At 40.8% G+C, this 21,301-nt stretch overlaps 1 protein-coding gene across 1 annotated transcript in view; it reads left to right on the top strand.

Moving 5' to 3' along the window:
* The window catches only part of AFF3 (ALF transcription elongation factor 3), a 452,244-nt gene that overhangs the window by 264,867 nt on the left and 166,076 nt on the right, over positions 1 to 21,301 (top strand). Inside the window, exons 5-6 of the mRNA XM_054009691.1 lie at positions 2,885 to 2,971; positions 10,406 to 10,442. Coding sequence (XP_053865666.1) covers positions 2,885 to 2,971; positions 10,406 to 10,442 — 124 coding nt within the window. The remainder of the gene's footprint in view (positions 1 to 2,884; positions 2,972 to 10,405; positions 10,443 to 21,301) is intronic.

Below are 21,301 nucleotides of genomic sequence, written 5' to 3'. Positions count from 1 at the left end.
TCATTCATAAATGAAAATGGGTGTGATATGCAAAAAACCCCAACTTTTAAAATGTAAGTAATTTAATTATGAGATACAACAGCATGAGATAGTGGTCCCAACAGGGCCTAGCCTGGGAAAAACTTTAATGTTTAGGTCACACAGCCATAGGGCTAGAGAAACATACTACAAATCTTTATTTTGTAAAGATATAATCATAATAAAACATTACTGTAAGAATTTTTTTCCCCAAATGTCATTAATTGATGTTTTGAAAATTATTCTCTGTGTCAGGCACTCATAGCAGTAAGAAATAGTTCTTCTGTATAGCAAACTGTACAGTGATTTGGTTGTCTGTGTTTAAAGGATTTACTGTATAATAAAAATTACTATGTACTGCTGTTGGTGGCACTTATCTGATAAGAGAGTCATAAGATGATCAATCTGCCTGAAAGAACAGAAAAGCAAAGCAATTCTGATAGTGAAACTTCAAACCAGATGATGCTCTGATTAGAGGCACCCACAGAGATTACACCGGTATAATAAATCATTTAAGATTTTTAGCTTCAAATAACACAAAAGAATGCAGTTTTTTATTAGAAAATAAACTGTTTATCAAGAACATTTTGAAGGTGACATTTATAACTCATAAACCATCTTGGAATGGTTAGTCAAATAGATTACTTCATTGGCAGAACACTCAGAGAGACTTTGTTCTGAGAAAGAATTATTAAGCAGGCCATGAAATGCCCTATGCGCTATTCCATTGTTGTTGAGCAAGAATGCACAAGTTGTTCACACTTCTTTTTTCAAATAAAAATATATATATTTTTTTTTGCCAAAAAGAGCAACCTTGAACCACCCTTTGAAGGCTAATTTGCTCAGGCTTGGACTATGAAGGAATTGCTTACCTTGAAGGTGCTCTTAAAATACTGTATGCAGCCAGGAGAAGGTAAACATATCTCCTTTCTAAAACCAAATAACTAATTCAGTAAATGTAGGGAAAGGACAAAAAGCTGAGTGGAGAGTGTGAGCATATTCAATTCCCACTGAAGTAAAATGGCAATTGCAGGTACAGCAGAATCTCAGAGTTACAAACACCAGAGTTACGAACTGATTGGTCACACACCTCATTTTGAATTGGAAGTACGCAATCAGGCAGCAGTAGAGACCAAAAAAACAAACAAACACAGTACTGTGTTTGTTAAACACTCTGTGTTAAACATAAATGACTAAAAAAATAAAGGCAAAGCAGCATATTTCTTCTGCATAGTAAAGTTTTGAAGTTGTATTAAGTCAATGTTCAGTTGTAAACTTTTGAAAGAACAACCATAACGTTTTGTTCAGAGTTACGGACATTTCAGAGTCACTGATACAGAGTGATCCAGATCACCTGGTAAGTGAGGTGCAAGCAGATATAATGTGTTTTAGTAGAGTTATATGTAAATGTGTACATCTAAGAACAAAGAATGTAGGCTGCACTGACAGGATGGGGGACTCTTCCTGGAAAGCAATGACTCTGAAAGAGATTTTCGGGGTGCTGGTAGATAACCTGCTAAACATGGGCTCCCAGTGCGATGTTGTGGTCAAAAGGATCAATGCTATCCTTAGATGCATAAACAGAGGAATCTCAAGTAGGAGTAGAGAGGTTATTTTACCTCTGTATTTGGCATTTCTATGACCACTGCTGGAATATGGTGTCCAGTTCTGGTGCAACAATTCAAGAAAGATGTTGATACATGGGAAGGGTTCAGAGAAGATCCATGAGAATGATTAAAGGATTAGAACACATGCTGTATAGTGATAGATTGAGCTCCTGGAATCTATTTAGCTTAACAAAGAGAAAGTAAAGGCATGACTTCAATACAGTCAACAAGTGCCTACAAGGGAAACAAATATATATTCAGTCTAGCACAGAAAGGTATAACACAATCCAATGGCTGGAAGTTGAAGCTAGACAAATTCAGACTAGAAATAAGACATAACATTCTTAACAGTGAGGGCAATTAACCATTTTAACAATTTACCAAGGGTCATGATGGATTCTCCATCACTGGCAATTTTTAAATCAAGATTGAATATTATTTCCAAAAGATATACTGTAGGGATTATTTTGGGGAAATTCTATGGCCTGTGTTATACAGGAGCTCAGAGTAGATGATCACAATGGTCCCTTCTGGTCTTGGAATCTATTAATCTCTTACCAAGTTCAGGCCTCCAACCTTTATTATCCAAGCCCGGACAGTAGGATCCATGTTATGATTAGTCCATAGTCCATACTTAATTATTTGGTCATGAACTGAAATTTCTGTTCCTTTTATTACAAGTAAAGAAATAATCCATTTTGTGTTTCTCTTATTCTCACCAACTTGTATGTGTTCTCGGCCATTCACAGAATACATTGCATGTCTGAAGCTTGGGGTGCATTTCATCAGAAAATCAAACTTCTTGCACTGAAAAAAACATTAACCATAAAAAAAAAAATCAAACTCATTTTAAAACATGTTCCCAACAATCTGTGATAAATAATGTAACACATTTATGTACTAGATTATATATAAACTAAATGTATCCTAGAAATTACTAAAATGTATCTGCAGAAAGTTACATATATATGCCACTATCCAAAAATCTCTACTACACCTCTATCCCGATATAACGCTGTCCTTGGGAGCCAAAAAATCTTACCGTGTTATAGGTGAAACGGCATGATATCGAACTTGCTTTGATCTGCCGGAGTGCACAGCCCCGCACTGCCGGAGCACTGCTTTACCATGTTATATCCAAATTTGTGTTATATCGGGTCGCGTTATATTGGGGTAGAGGTGTACTAGTATGTCATCATCATTGCCTCATATTATATTGTCTTTTTAAATATAGTTTACTGTACAATATTATTTTCCAGGAGATGACCCATTCTTGGCCTCCCCCACTCTCAGCTATTCACACACCTGGAAAAGTGGAACAGAGCAAGTTTCCATTTGCAAACAAGGTAAGAAATTCTTTATAGTCTAGAAACCCATCTCCCCCACCCTCAATATACAGCCTCAACTCTGATCCCCAAATAACCTTGTACTGCCACTAATGAGACTGCTAGGTACATGTGCGGAAAATAGAGAGAATACATGGGTGAGTTTTTTGTAAAGGTTGTTGACGTGTGTCTGGGAAAGTGGTGAAGTCACTAGTGATTTATGTAAGTTATCCCAGACCAATAAAACGTTTAGATCACACCACCGGCGCGGGCTGAGGGATGTGCTGGCCGCTGCTTCCCGCAGCCCCCATTGGCCTGGAGCGGTGAACCGCGGCCAGTGGGAGCTGCGATCGGCCAAAGCTACGGATGCTGCAGGTAAACAAACCAGCCCAGCTCACCAGGGGGCTTACCCTGGCAGGCAGTGTGCCAAAGGTTGCCGATCTCTGCTGTACTGTTTAAATGCCACAAGTATATGCCAGAACTATTTTAGTCCTGAGTTAAAACTTTTAAAGGTTTATTGGTGCTAAGTATTGTTTGTAGTATTCTGCTGGTGAAACCAATTGTGACAAATATGGCAATTTCCTGCAATATCTTTGAAAAATCATATTGAATTAAATTTAAGTCTCTTTGGGGTTCTTTGTACTTAATGCAAAGTGTATGTGTTATTGTGGGCCAGGATTGTGTGTAACTTCTGTAGGAGGGAGATGTCATGGAAGGCCCGGGTGATCAAATGACTATGTTGCATAATGTGCTAGACAGGAATGGACTTTTGGGACAATACACGTGAAGTGGATTTCCTGTGAAATATTCAAGAAAATCATCTTTTCAAGCGAAGCCCTGAGGAGTGGACCTTTGTCTGCTTATCACCTATTACATGAAGCCAAGATCACAGGCCCAAGCTTGTAAAAAGTAAAGACTGAATTATTCTTTGTTGGTTCTGAATCTGAGACAGTTATGAATTCGTAACCACAGGAAAAACCCAGCTGTGGGTTTTGGAGGACATAAAACTACCAGAGCCCAAGGTTGGAATTGGGATGACCTCTCGTAAGCTTTTTAGTGTGTGTGTGTGTGTAGGTTCTTTTATTGTTTTAATGTTTTCTCTGTGATGCTTTCGCTTTAAGAATAAATGTGTGTAATAACTTGTGACTGCTGGCAATTACAGCTGTTCAGAGCCTTCGGAGGGAAAGCAAAGCACAGATACCAGCCTATTTACACAGTCTGGCTTGCTTCAGTTATCACAGTGTAGGCAGAGAACTGAGCAGACTCAAAAAATCCCAATCAGGGGATGTGGGTCTCTGCCCAGGAGAGGTGATACCTGAGGAGCTTAGAGTGGGTATATGACGGGGTTTGACTCACAACGCTAGCACCTCCTGCTGCCTGTCCCAGGTATTAGCTCTGTTAGCCAGCATGCCTTCTTCTGGTGATGTCTTGCTGCCATCACTTCTGCTCCAGGACCCACATCACTCTAAAGACCGCGGCATCCTCTTCAGGACACAGCCTCCAGCTGTGCCACACTCTGTGCTCCCCACTTCTGGGTGACTTGCGGTCCACTGTCCAGCCACTTCCCTCAGTGGTGACTGCAGCCCATTGTCTGGTCACTTCCTCAGTGGTGAAGGGGCCCCGGCCCACCTACTACTCCAGGTCCCAGCTCTGGGACCCCGTAGATGGTCGTCACTTGCTGCCTCCCCTCTGAATCCTCAGTTCATTCCCTGGACCACTTCCCCATGTCCCCCAACATCTTCTTTGCCCTTACCTCAGAGCTTCAGCCTGCCAGTCTTAGCAGCTGGCCAGGAGCTCTCTCTAGCTTCCCCTGATCTGTCCAAGGTGCTGGCACTCCTTCCTCCTGCTAGGAACCTGACTTTCCCTCCTCAGCTCCAGGCAGCTACTGAAGCTGCTCTGCCCTGCAGCCCTTCTTATATGGGCCTGCCAGGCCTTGATTGGCTGCTCCTTGCAGCCCCTCTCCTATTGGCTGCTTTCTGCACAGCCTTCCTAGGGCTCTATTAACCCCTTACAGGACAGTGTGGGATAAATGCCCCACCACAGGGTGCATTGGGTGGATCACAAGGGGGAAATACTGGTGCGATTGCCCTGAACTGTGACACCAAGCTCCTTTAGTTACTGTGAGCCCACTGTACTGGCCTCAGAGGGAAAGAAAATTATAATCATATAGTCAAGAACCCTTTAAGATTTTCCTATAGGGAAATAGCTTTTCAGTGGATAATAGTGTTGTAATTTTTAACAATCAGGGATTAAAACAAAAGCCTTGCAAAAGGAAAAGAAGGCAATATTTTGTGACATGATGCTTTTTTTTTAAATGGCATTTATTTGAAGCTGATCAGAGGTTTGGAACACTAAAATAAGTCCTATGGGAGATGAATTAGAGGACTGCAGGAGGGGAAGTGGTTAGAGATGCAAAAATAATATGCACATGGCTCTGCAATTTATCACATGGCTATCACACGTGTGTGTGTTTGCATGCACGATATGTGTGTATGTAGGTGAAATAGCTCTTCTTCGTGTATATCTATATATAGTGATAAAGACATAAATTGTAGGGGCCTATGCTATATTGCAGAGCCATGTGAATACTGATGTTATCATTCACCTCTGACCTTCTCATTTACCCTCTGCCTGCTAATACATTTCCCTGGGACTTATTCTAACATTCCAAACACTTGAGCAACTTCAAAGAGCCGCCATTTTTTCTTAAATCCACCTGTCAAGAAATGTTTTTTCCTTCTCCCCCCATAGTGGAATTTCACCCCCAGAAAGTTATACCTGCCCCAGGCCGAGGACGGGCAAGGTTATTTTGTCCTGGACCAGTGACAAGGTTTCTATATATAAAAATGTCACAACTGTGAAGTCCATTATCTCACAACTCTGCCTGGCTAGAAATGGGAGCTTTATATAGTGCATTGGGAACAGGAGATGCCCAATGAGACCCAACACTGACTTGATTCCTGGAAAGGGCCCAAGATACTGAGATTTAACTCATTACATTTTTAGGTATAGAAAAGATATTTTAAATCATTTAAAGACATTTCTATGGCTCACTCTGAGCCTCCATAGTTACGTTCTAACTAAGGCATCTGTTTTGCCGGCTCAGAAATAGTGATTTAAATATTTTTTAAAGTTTCTAAAACATTGATAAACTAGTTATTTTATTTTCTCTAACATATGTGACATATGCATAGATCAGACAATGGTCTTGTGTAGTATAAAGGTTTTATCAGCATTCATTTGGGATGACCTGCATGATTCACTAGAGGCTTCCGCATTCATGAGCAGTGTGACTGTCACAAATTCATGTTGATAAAACATTTATAACCATACCAGATCACTATGGATTACTCACATACAAGTGCCTGGCAATCTAACAGCAATACAAGGGCAAGTGACGGATCTAAATTCAGGATATAAACTTTGTTACTTACTTCCAGGCAAATATACAGGGACTGGGTTACTGAAGGCAGCTTCTTCATTCTCCGTGGGAATGGTGTGAGACCAGCATAGCTTATTTTAGTGATTCTTCCAGCCAACTCAAGGCACAGCATTGATGGACTCCAGAGGAAGAAGTAGCATAGCAACTCTCTTCAGCGCAGGGAATGTCACTGTGGCTGAGGGTATTTGTGAGTTGGAGAAGGGGAAACGTAGAGGGATCCCCAGCATTGTTATGGACTCGGAAGACTCCTGCCTTCTTAAAAGGCTACAAAGTATTTTTGATTATTCTTTCCATAAAAATAAAGTATCAGCATCATTAATTCTAACACATACTGCACTACTTTTAACCTATATCTCAACTAATTTGTGATCTGACAGCTTGAGACTTGCAATTTCTTAATTAGGCTTTTAAAGTTTCAGGGGCTATCAAAATTGTAGCAGGATGGATTTGGACTCATTCTAGAAATTAAAGCGAAATAACTAGATTTTAAATATCATTATTAAATATATATATATACTGTATACACCGCATAAAAATTAAACCTACATTAATGTTAAAGATCCAAGTTAAATCCACAAGGAAAGGAAATTCAGTGTCAAATTTGAAATACGCAGACTGAACTGGACATCCTCCATCACCTCATCACAATGAGAGTACATTAAAGAAAGCAGACCAGCAACATCCCTTTACCTAGTAGAGGGTATTAAGGTCCATTTTATCCTTAATTTTGAATTTTCTTTCTCTGTGGGATTAATCTACACTCTTAAATTTACTAGAAAGGGGCAGTGTGAGTCCCTTTATTTCTCATTTTTCAAATCTTAAAGATAATTGAATCAGTGCATATATATGAGACGCCACATATGCTTTTCCCTCTACTATCTTTGTGAAACTTTGTTAGGTACAAATGATCATGCATTATTATATTGCAGTTTTATTACAAACATCTTAAAAAATAAAGTTTAAATGAATAATTAAATCTGCTAAATAAGAACATGCTTGATGCTTGTGAGAAAGCGCTTTCATGTTCATGTATTCTCTACTCCGTTGTGTGAAAAGAGGATACGGTAAATTCTGGTGATTGCATGGCTCTTTTCCTTCATTTTTACAGTGATTTCGTATGTCTCAAAAAGCAGATCAGGTACTCCATTTCCATGTAGCTATGTATGATTGTATGAGGTCACCCATCCTTGTGGTGTCTGGGCAGCACTTTCAGAAAACCAGTCCATTTTCACAAGTGTTTTGCATTCACATTCTTAACAGAAGCTTTAAATGTTGGTGTCTTCTCATCTTTATGGTGGTCAGTTGATTATTCTTGTTAATTTTAAAAAGCTAGAACAGGTGAATTAGAAAAGAACTGCAGATGTGAATGACTCACCTTTACCAAATATAATTGCTTTTAACATTTGAAAAAAAAATGATGCCTAGAAAGGTAGACAGTTTGATTGTATGCTAGAGTTGCATTTAAATTCAAGTGTTCCTGTCATCACATCACTACAGCAAACTGCTCCTGCTTTTTTTGAGATTATACTCAGAAAGACAAAAGGATGCAGGCTTTTATATTTCTTCATCAGAAGGGATCATAGCTGGGGCAATTCCCCCAAAGTAAATAGTTTAAAATGTAAAAAAGTGTTGCCATACTGTGAGACGTAGCATAGGTTGTAGCTTATATATATGGGTCTATAAACCTCTTAGGACAGGACAAAAATTAAGCATCTGCTCAGCCTGGTCCAGGTGAAAAGAGGGCTTTGCAGTAAAAGACATGGGCATAAATAATAAATAGTCCCCTTCTCTTCTGGTCACCTCGGGGGATGGATCAGCATCCTGAAGCTGACATGGTACGGAGCTGCCTCCATGTGATAGGTTAGTCTGTGGCTCTCTAGCCTCCCTTAAAGGAGCAACACACCCTCTCTGACAAGCCAGACAAAGATCCCCACCACTTAATGTGTTGTGGGTTTTATGTTGGATGGCTGTGAATAACAGATGCGTATTGTAGACATGCAAATTCCAAATCAAAGCCATGCAGTCTGGAGATCCCTGACTCCACAGGCAACTTACACAGCTAGAGTGGATTTAAGATCTGACCCTTCAAGATTCTGAATGCCCCCAGTTCAATGACCCTGGTTTAATTGCAAGTTGAAGTTGCTGAGAAGTGCTATGGGATTAAGCCCTTATGAGTTTGACCGTGCTCCCATTCAGCTCAATGGAAAAACTCCCATTGATTTTAATGAAGCATGATCAGGTCCTTAGTGGATTTAAGATTGCCATCAAAAAAATCCTATCCAAACCTACAGTAGCTGGGGAGAAGGAAAGAAGAGATCCATGGGGACAAGGGATAAGGAAAGAGCTAGGTTTATTTGGGTTTGTTTAACTGTGAATTTCTGTATTTTTCATTCTATTTCAGTAACTTGAACTTTAAATGTCCAGGCTTCTTCATGTTTTTGCTTTTTAGGAAAACTATAAAGGGCTTTTTTTCTTACATAATTAATAAAGGTTTACAGACATAACTGCAGCTTAAAGACATATTTAGCCTGGAAATAAAAAATAATTGTCTATTGCCTTGAGCCCCTCTGTTGGCTCAATACTGCCCTTAGGACCAAGGTTTTAGTTGAAAATCTTTCTGCCTCGAAAATAATGTATGTATTGGTATGTATCCCTATTCTGTCAATGTTGCTGTTGCTGTCTTTATAGTCATAACTGCAGCATGCATAATAAATGGTATAGTATTATAAAGTTTATTTATTTCATACATAATTGGAGATATGTATGGAATGCCCTCCCTAAACTAGTTCATAATCCATTTCTCTTGTGGCTTAGCCACCCAGTGATGGCTAGCCTGAGTGACAGTCAGAGATACTTGACTTTTAGTATTTTAAAAAAGAAGGGTGGAAAAACTTCAAATGATTTAGAACAATTACATTGACTAAATGTTTGTTAAAAAGCCTCGTTAACGCAGTCCAAGGTGCTGAAAGTATTTTTGGAGAAATTGCTAAACTGAAAAATGCATGATATAAGTGCTGTGCCATGTTTAGGGTAACCGAGATTCCATCTTTAGCTATTGTAGGAGGCACCTAAAGAACAAGAGTCGATAAATAATACACAGTAATAAATCTACAGTACCAATATAATGTTAGTACATATGGTACATTACAACCTTTTCCATATATCAAGTCTAAAAACAGCCCATAATTGCAATGAATTATTTAAATCAAAACCGATTTGAACAAACCTACTTGGAAGATTTAATGCAAGGCAGACTATCAGTGTTTTTCAAAAATGTTCTAAATGTTTCACTAGAAATGTTTTAGGTGTTTTTGTGAAGTTCAGTTACAAACCCACTTCTGATACATAGGTATCTGCTGGTCTACTGAAGACTAGCTTGAGATTACAGAGATACTGTGCCAAGACTATGTTTGAAAACTAGGTGTTGATTTAGTTTCGTTTTTATTTTAACCTAATATTTCAGTATGTCTAGTAGATAGTAGAACTAGGCTCAGGAGTAGGGTCTAAACTTCCATTCTCTAATGCTGTGAGTATCAATTTCCTGATCCATTATGGACGCGACACTTGGGATCCTCGAGGTGAGGAGAAAAGATTAGCTGTGCTGCTCCCAAAACAATCTGATGGACTATGAAACGATATTGGCAAGAACTTCAGAAATAATCATTTGTCTGTTTGCCTGTCTTCTCACCTAGCCTGGTAGAAAGTAATAGCCCCTTGAGTTCTGGTGGAGTAATAAGTGAATAATAAGCTGGAGATTGATAGTGAAGATAGAAAAAAATATACTATTAAAGGGTCATGGTTGAGAGATAAGTATAAAAAGCCTAGAGTAAATGCATTTTCAAGGAAATATTTGATTTTCTTCTTATAGTCGGAAATGATGTTCTGTGATTAGACTGAATGAATGATTAACAAAGCTGTATGGTAGTATTAAGGTAACTTACATTCAAACATCTATTGTCTCTAAAAATTATCAAAACAAATAATACATGGTATGCTTTTCTTTATTATTTTAGGAGTCGCAGCAGGTGTCTACAGGACACAGCAATCCAAGTAAGAATTACTTCACTTTACAGCTGGATTTGGTGGAGACGCTGACTGTGAATGTGAGAAACAAGTGAACAATAGGACAGTTGAGAAAAAAAATAGTGGAAACATGAAGCCTACTGGTCCAGTACAGGATCTCAGCTAGCAGGCTACTGTTTTGTCCAAGTGCAGAATCTTGGGCGTCACAATCACTAACGGCTTATAGTGGGGAAGGAGAGGGAACAATCCCTTTAGGTTGGCAATGGAAGGAACAATTTGCTCCATCCTATCTAGTTCTGCTACACATGAGAGAGATTTTACAGGGAAAAATAGTTGCTCTTCTAAAATGATAGGTAGTGGGTGGAAACTCTGTATCCACATACCAATGCGCACACAACCCCAACCTCCAAACTGCCTAAAATTTCTGAGAGTTTGCTTTATTTATTTATGTATGTATGTATGTATGTATGTATGTATGTATATGCCATGGCACTGTCACTGTATATGGTGCTATATAATATATGAAGTATGCCAAAACAATAACAAATACTGCCTCAAAAAGCATATAGTTTTGGGCTGCCTTTGATATATAATTTTGACAAGGATGGCGAGTACGGAGCTTGCTTTGCTCACATCCTTGCCTACCCTCCTACTAAAGTGTACAGGCCATATTACAAAGCAGTTGTACTTTAATTGCCTTTAGTTATTGGTAAAATACATTAGTGGCTGTGTGGAAAGAAAAGACTGAATTGTTCTAAGAAACAAAGTATTAATCCTCTCTTCTGACACCCCTGACTGGTATTAATGTTCTTCAGCATATCCAAAATACATGACCCTACCCTGTTCACGACATCAAAGCATCCCAACCAAAGGCTCTATTTTGTTAGCTTCTTGACCTGTGAGCTAAAACAGAGCACTATTTTGAAGCTGGGTTTGCAGATGACAAATGCTCTGAGCCAGTAGACATGGCTTTGAAACTGACTGGTCACCCACTGGGTGCAGGAAGCAGACACCCAGAGGGAGAATGCTAGGAGACTTCAGGCTATTAATATGTTATGGCACTTTGCTAAGGAAGGGGCAGCACTGTGGAAGACAATGTTGTGAACAAGCAGGTGGTGGTGCCACTTCATTGCCAGCATCATTTTGATATTGCTGTGAGCACCAGCACTAAGGAAGTAATAAAAAGGCAAAGGGGATGGGGTTCTCTAGAAAAATAATGAATGTAGTAATGAAAGAAGGAAGCACTAAAGAGCCATAATAGATGAGGCTGTGCAAACACTTGAGGAATTCTGAGCATAAAAAAACACAAGAGCAGAGCTTGAGTGGTTTGTGATGACATCAGGTCATGCTTAGCATTGGTCATTGTTTTCCTGTGGTTTATTTTACCTACAGTACTTCATGGTCCTTGCAAAATCTTTAATAATGGAAAAAAAAGACAATTAATATTGAGGTGGATAGCTAGGTTGGATAAAGTAAGATACACGTGCTGCCAAATCTTTACCTAGAACTTCAATTGAAACTGCAAGCTTGTTTTGAGGTTTTGGGAAATTGTAATAAATGGCTCTCTGTGAGGGAGGTGTCAACATGGCCCCTATCCTGCTTTACCTGGTTGCAAGTCTTTAGTGTCCCACTAAGCTGATAGCCTCAGTATTAGCAGGTTTACTTTGGGAGTGGTCTGTTTGAAGCTTGTCATGAAGGATATTTTGACTCCAGCTGTTAAAAATATCTTCCAGTGGCACCATTTTGGGGGAGGACCTATGCACCTCCCTGAGTTTCATACTAGAGGTCTGCTCACAGCGCATGCCCTAACCCCAGAGGGAGCTTGAGTGTGGAATGTGATGAGGTCTCTGCTGCTCTCAGCTTCTGCCCATGGGGCAAGGAGTTTGTTTATAAACAGAGACAGGGTGATTAAGATAACAAAGAGCTTGTCATTAAATTAAATTAAGAATCATTAGATGATCCTGAAAGCATTGCCAGGTGCTTCAGTTAAAAAATAGGAAACAAAGGATAAGAATAAATGGTCCGTTTTCAGAAAGAAGAGAGGTAAGCAGTGATGTCCCCCAGAGGTCTGTACTGGGACCTGTGCTGTTCAACATATTCATAAATGATCTGAAAAAAAGGGGTAAACAGTGAGGTGTCAAAATTTGCAGCTGATACAAAATTACTCCAGATAGTTAAGTCCAAAGCTGACTGCAAAGAGTTACAAAGGGATCTCACAAAACTGGGTGACTGGACAACAAAATGGCAGATGAAATTCAGTGTTGATAAATACAAAGTAATGCCCATGGCAAAATATACTCCCAACTATACATACTAAATGACGGGGTCTAAATTAGCTGTTATCCGTCAAGAAAGAGATCTTGAAGTCATTGTGGATAGTTGTCTGAAAACATCCATTCAATGTGCAGTGGCAATCAAAGCTAACAGAATGTTGGGAATCATTAGGAAAGGGATGGATAACAAAACAGAAAATATCATAGTGCCTCTCTATAAATCCATGATAGGCCCACATCTTGAATACTGCGTGCAGATGTGGTCACCCCATCTCAAAAAAAGATATATTGGATTTGGAAATGATACAAAGAAGGGCAACAGAAATGATTAGGGGTATGGAATGGCAACATTTAACTGCACAGATTTTAGAGAGACAAAGTGGGTGAGGTGATATCTTTTATTGGACCAACGTCTGTTGGTGAGAGAGACAAGCTTTCAAGCCACACAGAGCTCTTCTTCAGGCCTGGGACAGGAGCTCCCAGCTTCACAGCAAAATGCAAGGTGGATCAGATTATTTAGCAAATGTAGTTAGCACATATTGTAAGGGACCATTCAAGTGGCCATTCCACCTCTATCTCTATCTGGGTGCATGTTGTTATTTGGATGACATTCTCATCTTTGTTAAGATCCATCCTGGGCATAATACTATTCTGGACCAGGTGCTAACCTGACCCCAATAAGCTGGCATAAAGTTGAATGTGGCCAAGTGCAGTTTTGCAAAAGATGCTGCTATACATTATTACTCATGTTACCCCTTTGTATTCATAATTTCACAAGACACCTACCTCTGAGGAGCTAAATTCTTGCCTAACCACTTTATTTACAATGTTTGGCCTACCAGAGAGCCTTGTTTCAGACGAGACACCTTTTCTATAAAGAGAGTTTGAAGATTTTCTGATGAGTATTGGTACAGTACATTATAAATTTGCTGTGTACCATCCCCAAGGAAATGGCATAGTGGAAAGACTACATAGGACTCTGAAGAAGTGTGGAGCTAGCATACTGCAGGAACTTCTAGGTATACTCTTACCTATTGCATTAAGTCATGCTTTATATGTTATTTGGAGCACACCTCATGAAAATACTGGAGAAACCCCATTCCACTGGCTGTTCAACTGACCTATGAGCACCAAGTTGTCTATGCTAGTGGAAAAGGCTCATCCCACCCCTTTGCCAACTGATCCTCGAAGCCAACTGATGTGACCAGGAAATATATGACTTTCAACAAGCGTATCCACACAAGACTCCACACATTCTATCCTGGACAAGCAGTGTATGTTAGGTGAGGGTCTGGAAGCATTTTCATTACTCATGGCATGATCTTGCGGGGCTGCAGGGTATGGAGCATGGCGAGTGTGTTTACCACACAGAGAACACATGGTTAACCAACAAGACGTACTTCCTACTGCAAGGGAAACAGATCGGGAAGAGGAGACTTTTTTCTGTATGAGGATATGTGGCAAATCAGGAAAGCTGTGCCACATCAATAGCATCCAGCCCCTGAGCTGAATCAGAGCTGTAACCTCCAGCCCTGGGATCACCGGCTGCCTCTGCCAAGGTACCGCTGAACTGTTGGGGAGAAAAGAAGGAAATTGTGGTGACTGATATGTGTGTTGCCTTTCTGCATCTTGTTTCCTGCTCCCTCTTCCATTTCCTGTTTGGTTCCTGGTTCCTGCTCCCTGAACTCCGTGTTCATGACTTAACTGTTTCATGGTTATTACATGATTTGATTGACCACCTACCTGCGTGTCTTGCTTCATTTTCCCTTGTGTTTTGAAGATTGTGGTCTAGCTAGGTTGACCACCCATCCCAAATTGGACAGGACAGTCCTGAAATGAAGAGTTCAAATCCTGGCCTCAGGCTGAATGACTCCACGACAGCATTTGTCTCGGATTCCCTGTGGCGCTGCTCTATGCCTGCCCGAGGCTCAGGGGCAGCACCAGCCTCTTCCCAGTGGGAGGGGAGCTGAGGTGGGCCTTAGTCCCCCTTGCCAAGAGGCTCCAGCGCTTCCTCCTCCTCTTCCCCCAAGGCCTTACACCCTGGCCAGGCCAGAAGCTGGAGACAGACAGAAGTAAGAGCCACCCAGGGAGCCCGGGTCACTGTGGGGAGCCCTGAACCTTCCACCTGTCCTGGGCAGCGCGCCCTGTGGGTCGGGACACAGGCCGGGAGCTGCTCTTGGTACCCTGGTCTCTCACCCAGGGCCGGTGGAGGGTCTGGGGCTCTCCACAGCAGCCCAGGCTCCCTGGATGCCTCTTACCATTGCCCAACTCTGGCTGCCAGCCTGGCCAGAGGGTGGGGTCTCGGGGGAAGAGGAGGAGGAGCAGCAGATGGGGTCACTGATGAGGGTGGGGCTCCTGCATCTGTTCCACTTTTGCCTTTTGAAAAGATGGTCACCCTTGGTCTGAGGTTACACTTGTGAGGTAAGTAATACAATCACTATTATCCCTATTATACAGACAGGGAAACTGAAGCATAGACAAATTGAGTGACTTGCTCAGCCTCATAAATGTAAGCTACACCTACTTGGTGTGGCACTCTGTCCCTCTCTAATCGTGGCTATGCCAACTAGAGATTGATGAGCCTGCTACACCTTGGCTAAGACAGTCTCAAGCAGTAGAGGCTCATGCACTAAGATCTAGCTCCCAGGTTTGATCCCTGCTGCCGTCAACCCACCCAGGGTGTCAGCATTACATAAAGAACACGGGCAGAGCTGGTAATAGAAATTGATTACCAGTCTTCTGCTGTATCTAGAAAATTAATATGGTGGTCTTCTGGGAGACAAGAACCCTGAGGCTTGTTGGGGTTCCCCCAAGACCTCTCCAACTTGGTTCCTCAAGAACTCAGTTTGACGCCAGTTTCGTTGTCACTCAGATTCCTTTATTTGGCATACAGTAAAGCTACGCTGAGTTCATCAGTCCCAAGCATAGGGGACGATATAGGCTGTGCCACACATCCAAAGTTACACAGAAAACCTCTTCCTTTATATGCATTTACAGTACATTTCATGACACGTTTTGGGATTGGCTTGATCACTTTGTAAGAACCAATCCCTGTACAATACACACTATCTCTGCACAATTTACTCTTTACCTTATGTCAGGGGTAGGCAAGCTATGGCACGCGTGCCGCCTTCGGCACGCAAGCTGATTTTCAGTGGCACTCGCACTGCCTGGGTCCTGGCCACCGGTCCGGGGGGCTCTGCATTTTAATTTAATTTTAAATTAAGCTTCTTAAACATTTTAAAAATCTTATTTTTTTTACATACAACAATAGTTTAGTTATATATTATAAACTTATAGAAAGAGACCTTCTAAAAACATTAAAATGTATTACTGGCACGTGAAACCTTAAATTAGAGTGAATAAATGAAGATTCGGCACACCACTTCTGAAAGGTTGCCGATCCCTGCCTTATGTTATGGTCCACACTTGTCTTATCCATTGTAATCTTGTCCATTGTAAATGGTTCCCTGAGTGCTCCCCCTTATCTTAGCTAGTACAGACATTCTGGTTCCAGCCTGCCAATCCATGTACCTCCCTAATCCTGTCTCCCAAGAAATGAGGCCTCATCCATGTCCAGTTATTCATGTCAAGCCAGGCCTATAAGGCCCTCTCCTCTACCCGGGGTACAGTGGGCCAATCTCAGTTTATCCCCACCCCTTCAGAAAGTGGATTTGAAATGGGCCTTTGCACTGTGGGTCATTTTACCCTTAGAATGTGAAATGGTAAAAGGGCCAATTCAGTGGGAAGCAGCAGAAACCAGCCAGGTCTACAGCTGAAAAACTGAGGCTAGAAGGCCTTCAGCCATATGCACATGCTCCAGAAGATCAGTCTTTTGGAAGAGTGCAGACCAACAGCAGACCTGCAAAAGAAGTAGGACATTTAGTGAGACTCTTGACCTGCTGCAAAAGACTGAGATGGAGGAGGGGAAGGGCCTCATAACCTGCCCAGAAAATGATACGTGGAGCTAAAGAAGATTAGCTGGTTGCTGAATTGCCTGTCCCTCATAATAGTACCTTCAACTAAGGAGAGACAAGGGCAGATTGGTTTTGGCAGTTTGTGTGAAGACTTGGAAGATAGAGTGTGGATAAGAGTGGGCTCAAATAGGACAGATAGCTCAGAGAAGCAACACCCTTTTACTAGGCTTATCAAACTGAATCTGAATTCCAAATCTTTAAATATCATTCATGCTTAGTAAATACATTTTTTTCTTGAATTTCTGTGACTCATTGGAGTAATGGTACAGTTCTTTCTGTGGAGTCAGTAAGGCATTAATTCTCCATTCTCCCTCTTACTCTTATATGCTGTATAATTGCTCTCCCTTCCCCCTGAAATGTTAAGTGATTATGAGCATTAAAGCAGCTGCAAACATTCACTGTAGAGTAATTCATTAATATCCTGTTTGGCTAAATAGCATCCCTGCTACAGAACCTATTCTGCTTTTCTTATTGCCATAACACTAATTGCTGCTAAGAGCAGAACTAAAATACTGCAGCTTTTCCAATTGGTGCAGAACAAACTGCCAACAAGTCACTCAGGATCTCACATCCCATTTGCATGCAAAACCACCAATGCTCACTGTACTAATGTGTTATTAACAAAAGTATTCGTTACAAATAGAATATCTATGATGAACTATTATTTGTTTTGGGATGTAGATATGGTACTGACCGATATTTCAAGGCAGATTGTTGCTAAGCCAGTCTATGTGCCGGATATCCAGTGACAGGCATAAGGGGCATAACTAGCCATGGAACTAAACCAAAACAACATCACTAATCCCTGCCTAAACTTTGGGAAATTCAGAGCCAGACCCAAATTTCCCAGCTCCAATTTGACAACTGAATCTGAACACCATGAGACTAGAGTTTTGGATTCAAATTTGCACTTCACCTCTGGTCCATGTCTAGTCACAACCAAATACTCAGAACTTATCTCCCCACCCCGCCCCAGAATAACCCTATTTTCTTTGGGAGAAAATGATGACACAGGTACTTATATTTTAATTAAAGCAACTGTGTGGAGAAGGCATCTAATAGTTAGAATTGGGAGTCAGGATTGCTGAGTTGTAATTTCTGTCCCAGATACTAACTCACTGTGTGATATTGAGTAACTCCTTCAGCAGCTCTTTCTCATAATCAAGTCTCTAAAATGGGCTCATAGTGTGTTGAGTCTTAAGTAATCTTTTGAAGGCACAATGTAATTATATAAAATATACAAACACTGCTCTACAGCCAAAATGCTTCTGAAATAAATGTAGTCAAACTTTACTAACTCTGGGTCACTGAGAACGAAAAAGATGCTTAAAATTGTTGATTGGCTCTAGTTTTCAAGATATGCTATTGGGTCAGTATATACGACCCTTGACTTGGGAATGGCGGAGGATAAGTGAGTTATAAAGGGAAGGGATCTCAATTTAAACCAGAAATGACTAAAATACATCTTTGACTGGATCTATGAATAAATCTATGACTGGGTTTGGACAGTACTTGCTTTTTAGGCAAAACAATGAATAATGCAATCTGAAGCTGGTATTGCATCATACATGATATGAATAGCATCATGTTATTCCTAGAAGTCATGAATGATGCAATCATAACGAAGCTTACATCACTCTGCTGAACAAATTGCCCTATATCAGCTCTAGAAATCATACAGTGTCGTGCTCTCTTATTTGTCAGTGTTTGATTTTCCAAAGGGACACATTTTTGTTCAGCCAAAGTGAGCAGAGATGCCTCGTACTTGTGTGAACAGTGCAGATAACTTCTGCTATGTTTGTGGTGAAGTGACTTTTGCATGACAAAAGCACAGTATAACCACTATGGTTAAGAAAGCCTATCACCTTTATTTTGGCTGCAAAATTAGAGATCAGGACAAGAGGTGGGCCCCACACATAAGCTGCAACACTTGTGCAACAAAGCTTCACCAGTGGTTGAACAGGAAAAAGAAATCTATGCCTTTTGCAGTGCCAATGATTTGGAGAGAGCCACCAGATCATACCAGCAATTGTTACTTCTGCATGGTGCCTCCAGTTGGGAAAGGTGTGTCAAAGAAGAAAAAGTGGACTGTGCATTATCCAAACATTCCATCAGCTATAAGCCCAGTGCCCCACGGAGAAGGACTGCCGGTTCCTGATGCACCAGAATCATTCTCACTTGAGTCAGACAAGGAAGAGGAAGAGGATGAAACTTCTGGTCCTGAATCATCAATGTCACAGGACCCATATTTTCTCCCATCCTCCTCCTCTGAACCACACCTCAGAACACAAGGTGAACTGAATGACCTTGTCAGGGATTTGGAACTACCCAAGAGTAAGGCAGAGCTGTTGGGCTCCAGACTACAGCAGTGGAATCTCCTGGCAGGTGATGTTAGGGTTTCCATGTTCCGTGACCGTCAAAAGGATCTTGTCCCATTCTTCTTCATGGAAGGTGATCTTGTAGCCTGCAACAACATCGATGGTGTGATGGCAGCCCTCAACATCGTTCATGATCCAGATGAGTGGAGACTGTTCATTGATTCATCGAAGACGAGTCTTAAAGCTGTTTTACTGCATAATGGCAATGTTTTGCCATCAATTCCAGTTGGCCATGCAGTCCATATGAAGGAAACCAATGACAACATGAAACAACTTTTCAGGTGCATAAACTATGACCAACATCAGTGGCAGCTTTGTGGCGATTTGAAGATTGTTGCTCTCTTGCTTGGTCTGCAGACTGGATACACAAAGTATTGCTGTTTTCTCTGCGAATGGGATAGTCATGCAAGAGATTACCACTACATCAAGAAAGATTGGCCACTCCGACAGTCATTGGAGCCTGGGAGGAAAAGTGTTCAGCATCCACCACTTGTTGAATCAACGAAGATTTTGTTACCACCCTTACACATCAAGCTGGGTCTGATGAAGAACTTTGTCAAGACCATTTACAAAACACAAGCAGCTTTCAAGTACCTCCGTGGAAAATTTCCAAGGTTAAGTGAAGCTAAGATAAAGGAAGGTGTCTTTGTTGGTCCTCAGATTCGTGAACTTCTTCGAGATGATGCATTTGACCACGCACTGCGTGGCAAGGAAAAGACGGCATGGAAAGCCTTCCAGTTAGCGGCAATAAATTTTCTCGGAAACAACAAGGCAGACAACTACAGGTTGTTGGTGGAAAACCTCCTCAAGGCATACAAAAGCCTTGGTTGCAACGTGTCACTAAAGATACATTTTTTGCACTCTCATCTAGATTTTTTTTTTCCACTGAACTGCGGAGCAGTGAGCGACGAGCACGGTGAGCGATTTCACCAGGACATTGCAACAATGGAGAAACGCTATCAGGGCAAATGGAGCCCATCAATGCTTGCAGACTATTGCTGGACAGTGACAAGAGATGCTCCATTTAATGAATACAAGAGACAAGCCAAGAAGTGCAGAGTAGACACTGAATAGGACTAAACTATGTACAGAATAGTTTTTTGCCTTTTGTTTCATAATAAATTTTATTTATATAACCCTTTTGCTGATTTTTAAAGTGTTTACATAAACAGGACAGGTGAAATATTATCATGTAACGCAACCATAAACACATGAAAAGACCTAGGTTTACAATTTATGATTAAAACTCTACTATCTACACAATATACATAGACATAAAATGTAAAAACTTAAATATCTTAGAAACAGTAGCCAATCAGTTGTTTTAATTGTCATATTTGAATTCTGTACATCAAAATACATAATAAATAGCACATTTTATCTCTGAAGCAGATGACTTCTCAAAAATTGTAGACCAGTGTTATCTTGTGATCATTCTGTGTGTAGCAAATGTTTGATAAAAATAGATATGACTAGCTTCATGCCAATGCTTTTGATTGGTTTAAAATTGTGGGTCTGATTTCAAAGGCTGATTGGTGATAAGAACAACTGATTTTTTCCCCTCCTTCCCAAAGGTAAGCAATGTTTCAGTGAAACCCTCCCTAAAAGCCTAGAAGGCCTAGAAACATCTGATGCAGGTACCAAGTGTGTAAGCTAACCAAAGACTCCTTTGCTGGACCCCTGCTCCTAGAGGCATCATTATCTTGAACAACTATTTCAGCTTGTTTCAGGATTGCACTGGGGAAAGTACCAGGAGTGAAATCCATTTAAGTCAATGGCAAACCTCCCATTGACTTTAAAGAGGCCAATATTTCTCCCCAGACATTCATTTCATACCCTAAGTTCTTCCACCTTTGATTTAGTGAAAATCAAACTTGAGAACTTTGGCAACAGCTATTCATATGTAACGCTGAAGTTCTTGTAATGTCTTGGGGCCTGATCCAAAGCCCTTCGAAGTCTATTAGAGATTTTTGATTGAGTTCAATGGGTGTGAATCAGGCGCTACACACAAGAAAACACTGAAACAATTTCAGACGTTATTTCACAGAATACAAATGAATTTTGATTTGACAAAACTCATTAAAACTGAATGGAAGAACACTGGTCCCATCTGTAAGATAGTCAGAGTCAGACTCCAGCTCTTCATCTCCTGTTCATCACAAACTTGCATTTAAATAGCACTTCAGTGCCCATTGGTACACAAGTGCCTGAGCCATTGGCTAGCATAGAAACAATATTTTGCACTCAGATTATAAATG

The sequence above is a fragment of the Malaclemys terrapin genome, chromosome 1, assembly GCF_027887155.1.
Source record: "Malaclemys terrapin pileata isolate rMalTer1 chromosome 1, rMalTer1.hap1, whole genome shotgun sequence".
In the NCBI taxonomy this organism is placed as follows: domain Eukaryota; kingdom Metazoa; phylum Chordata; order Testudines; family Emydidae; genus Malaclemys; species Malaclemys terrapin.
The sequence above is the reverse complement of the archived record's forward strand: the minus strand, read 5'-3'. Positions and strand labels throughout refer to the sequence as shown.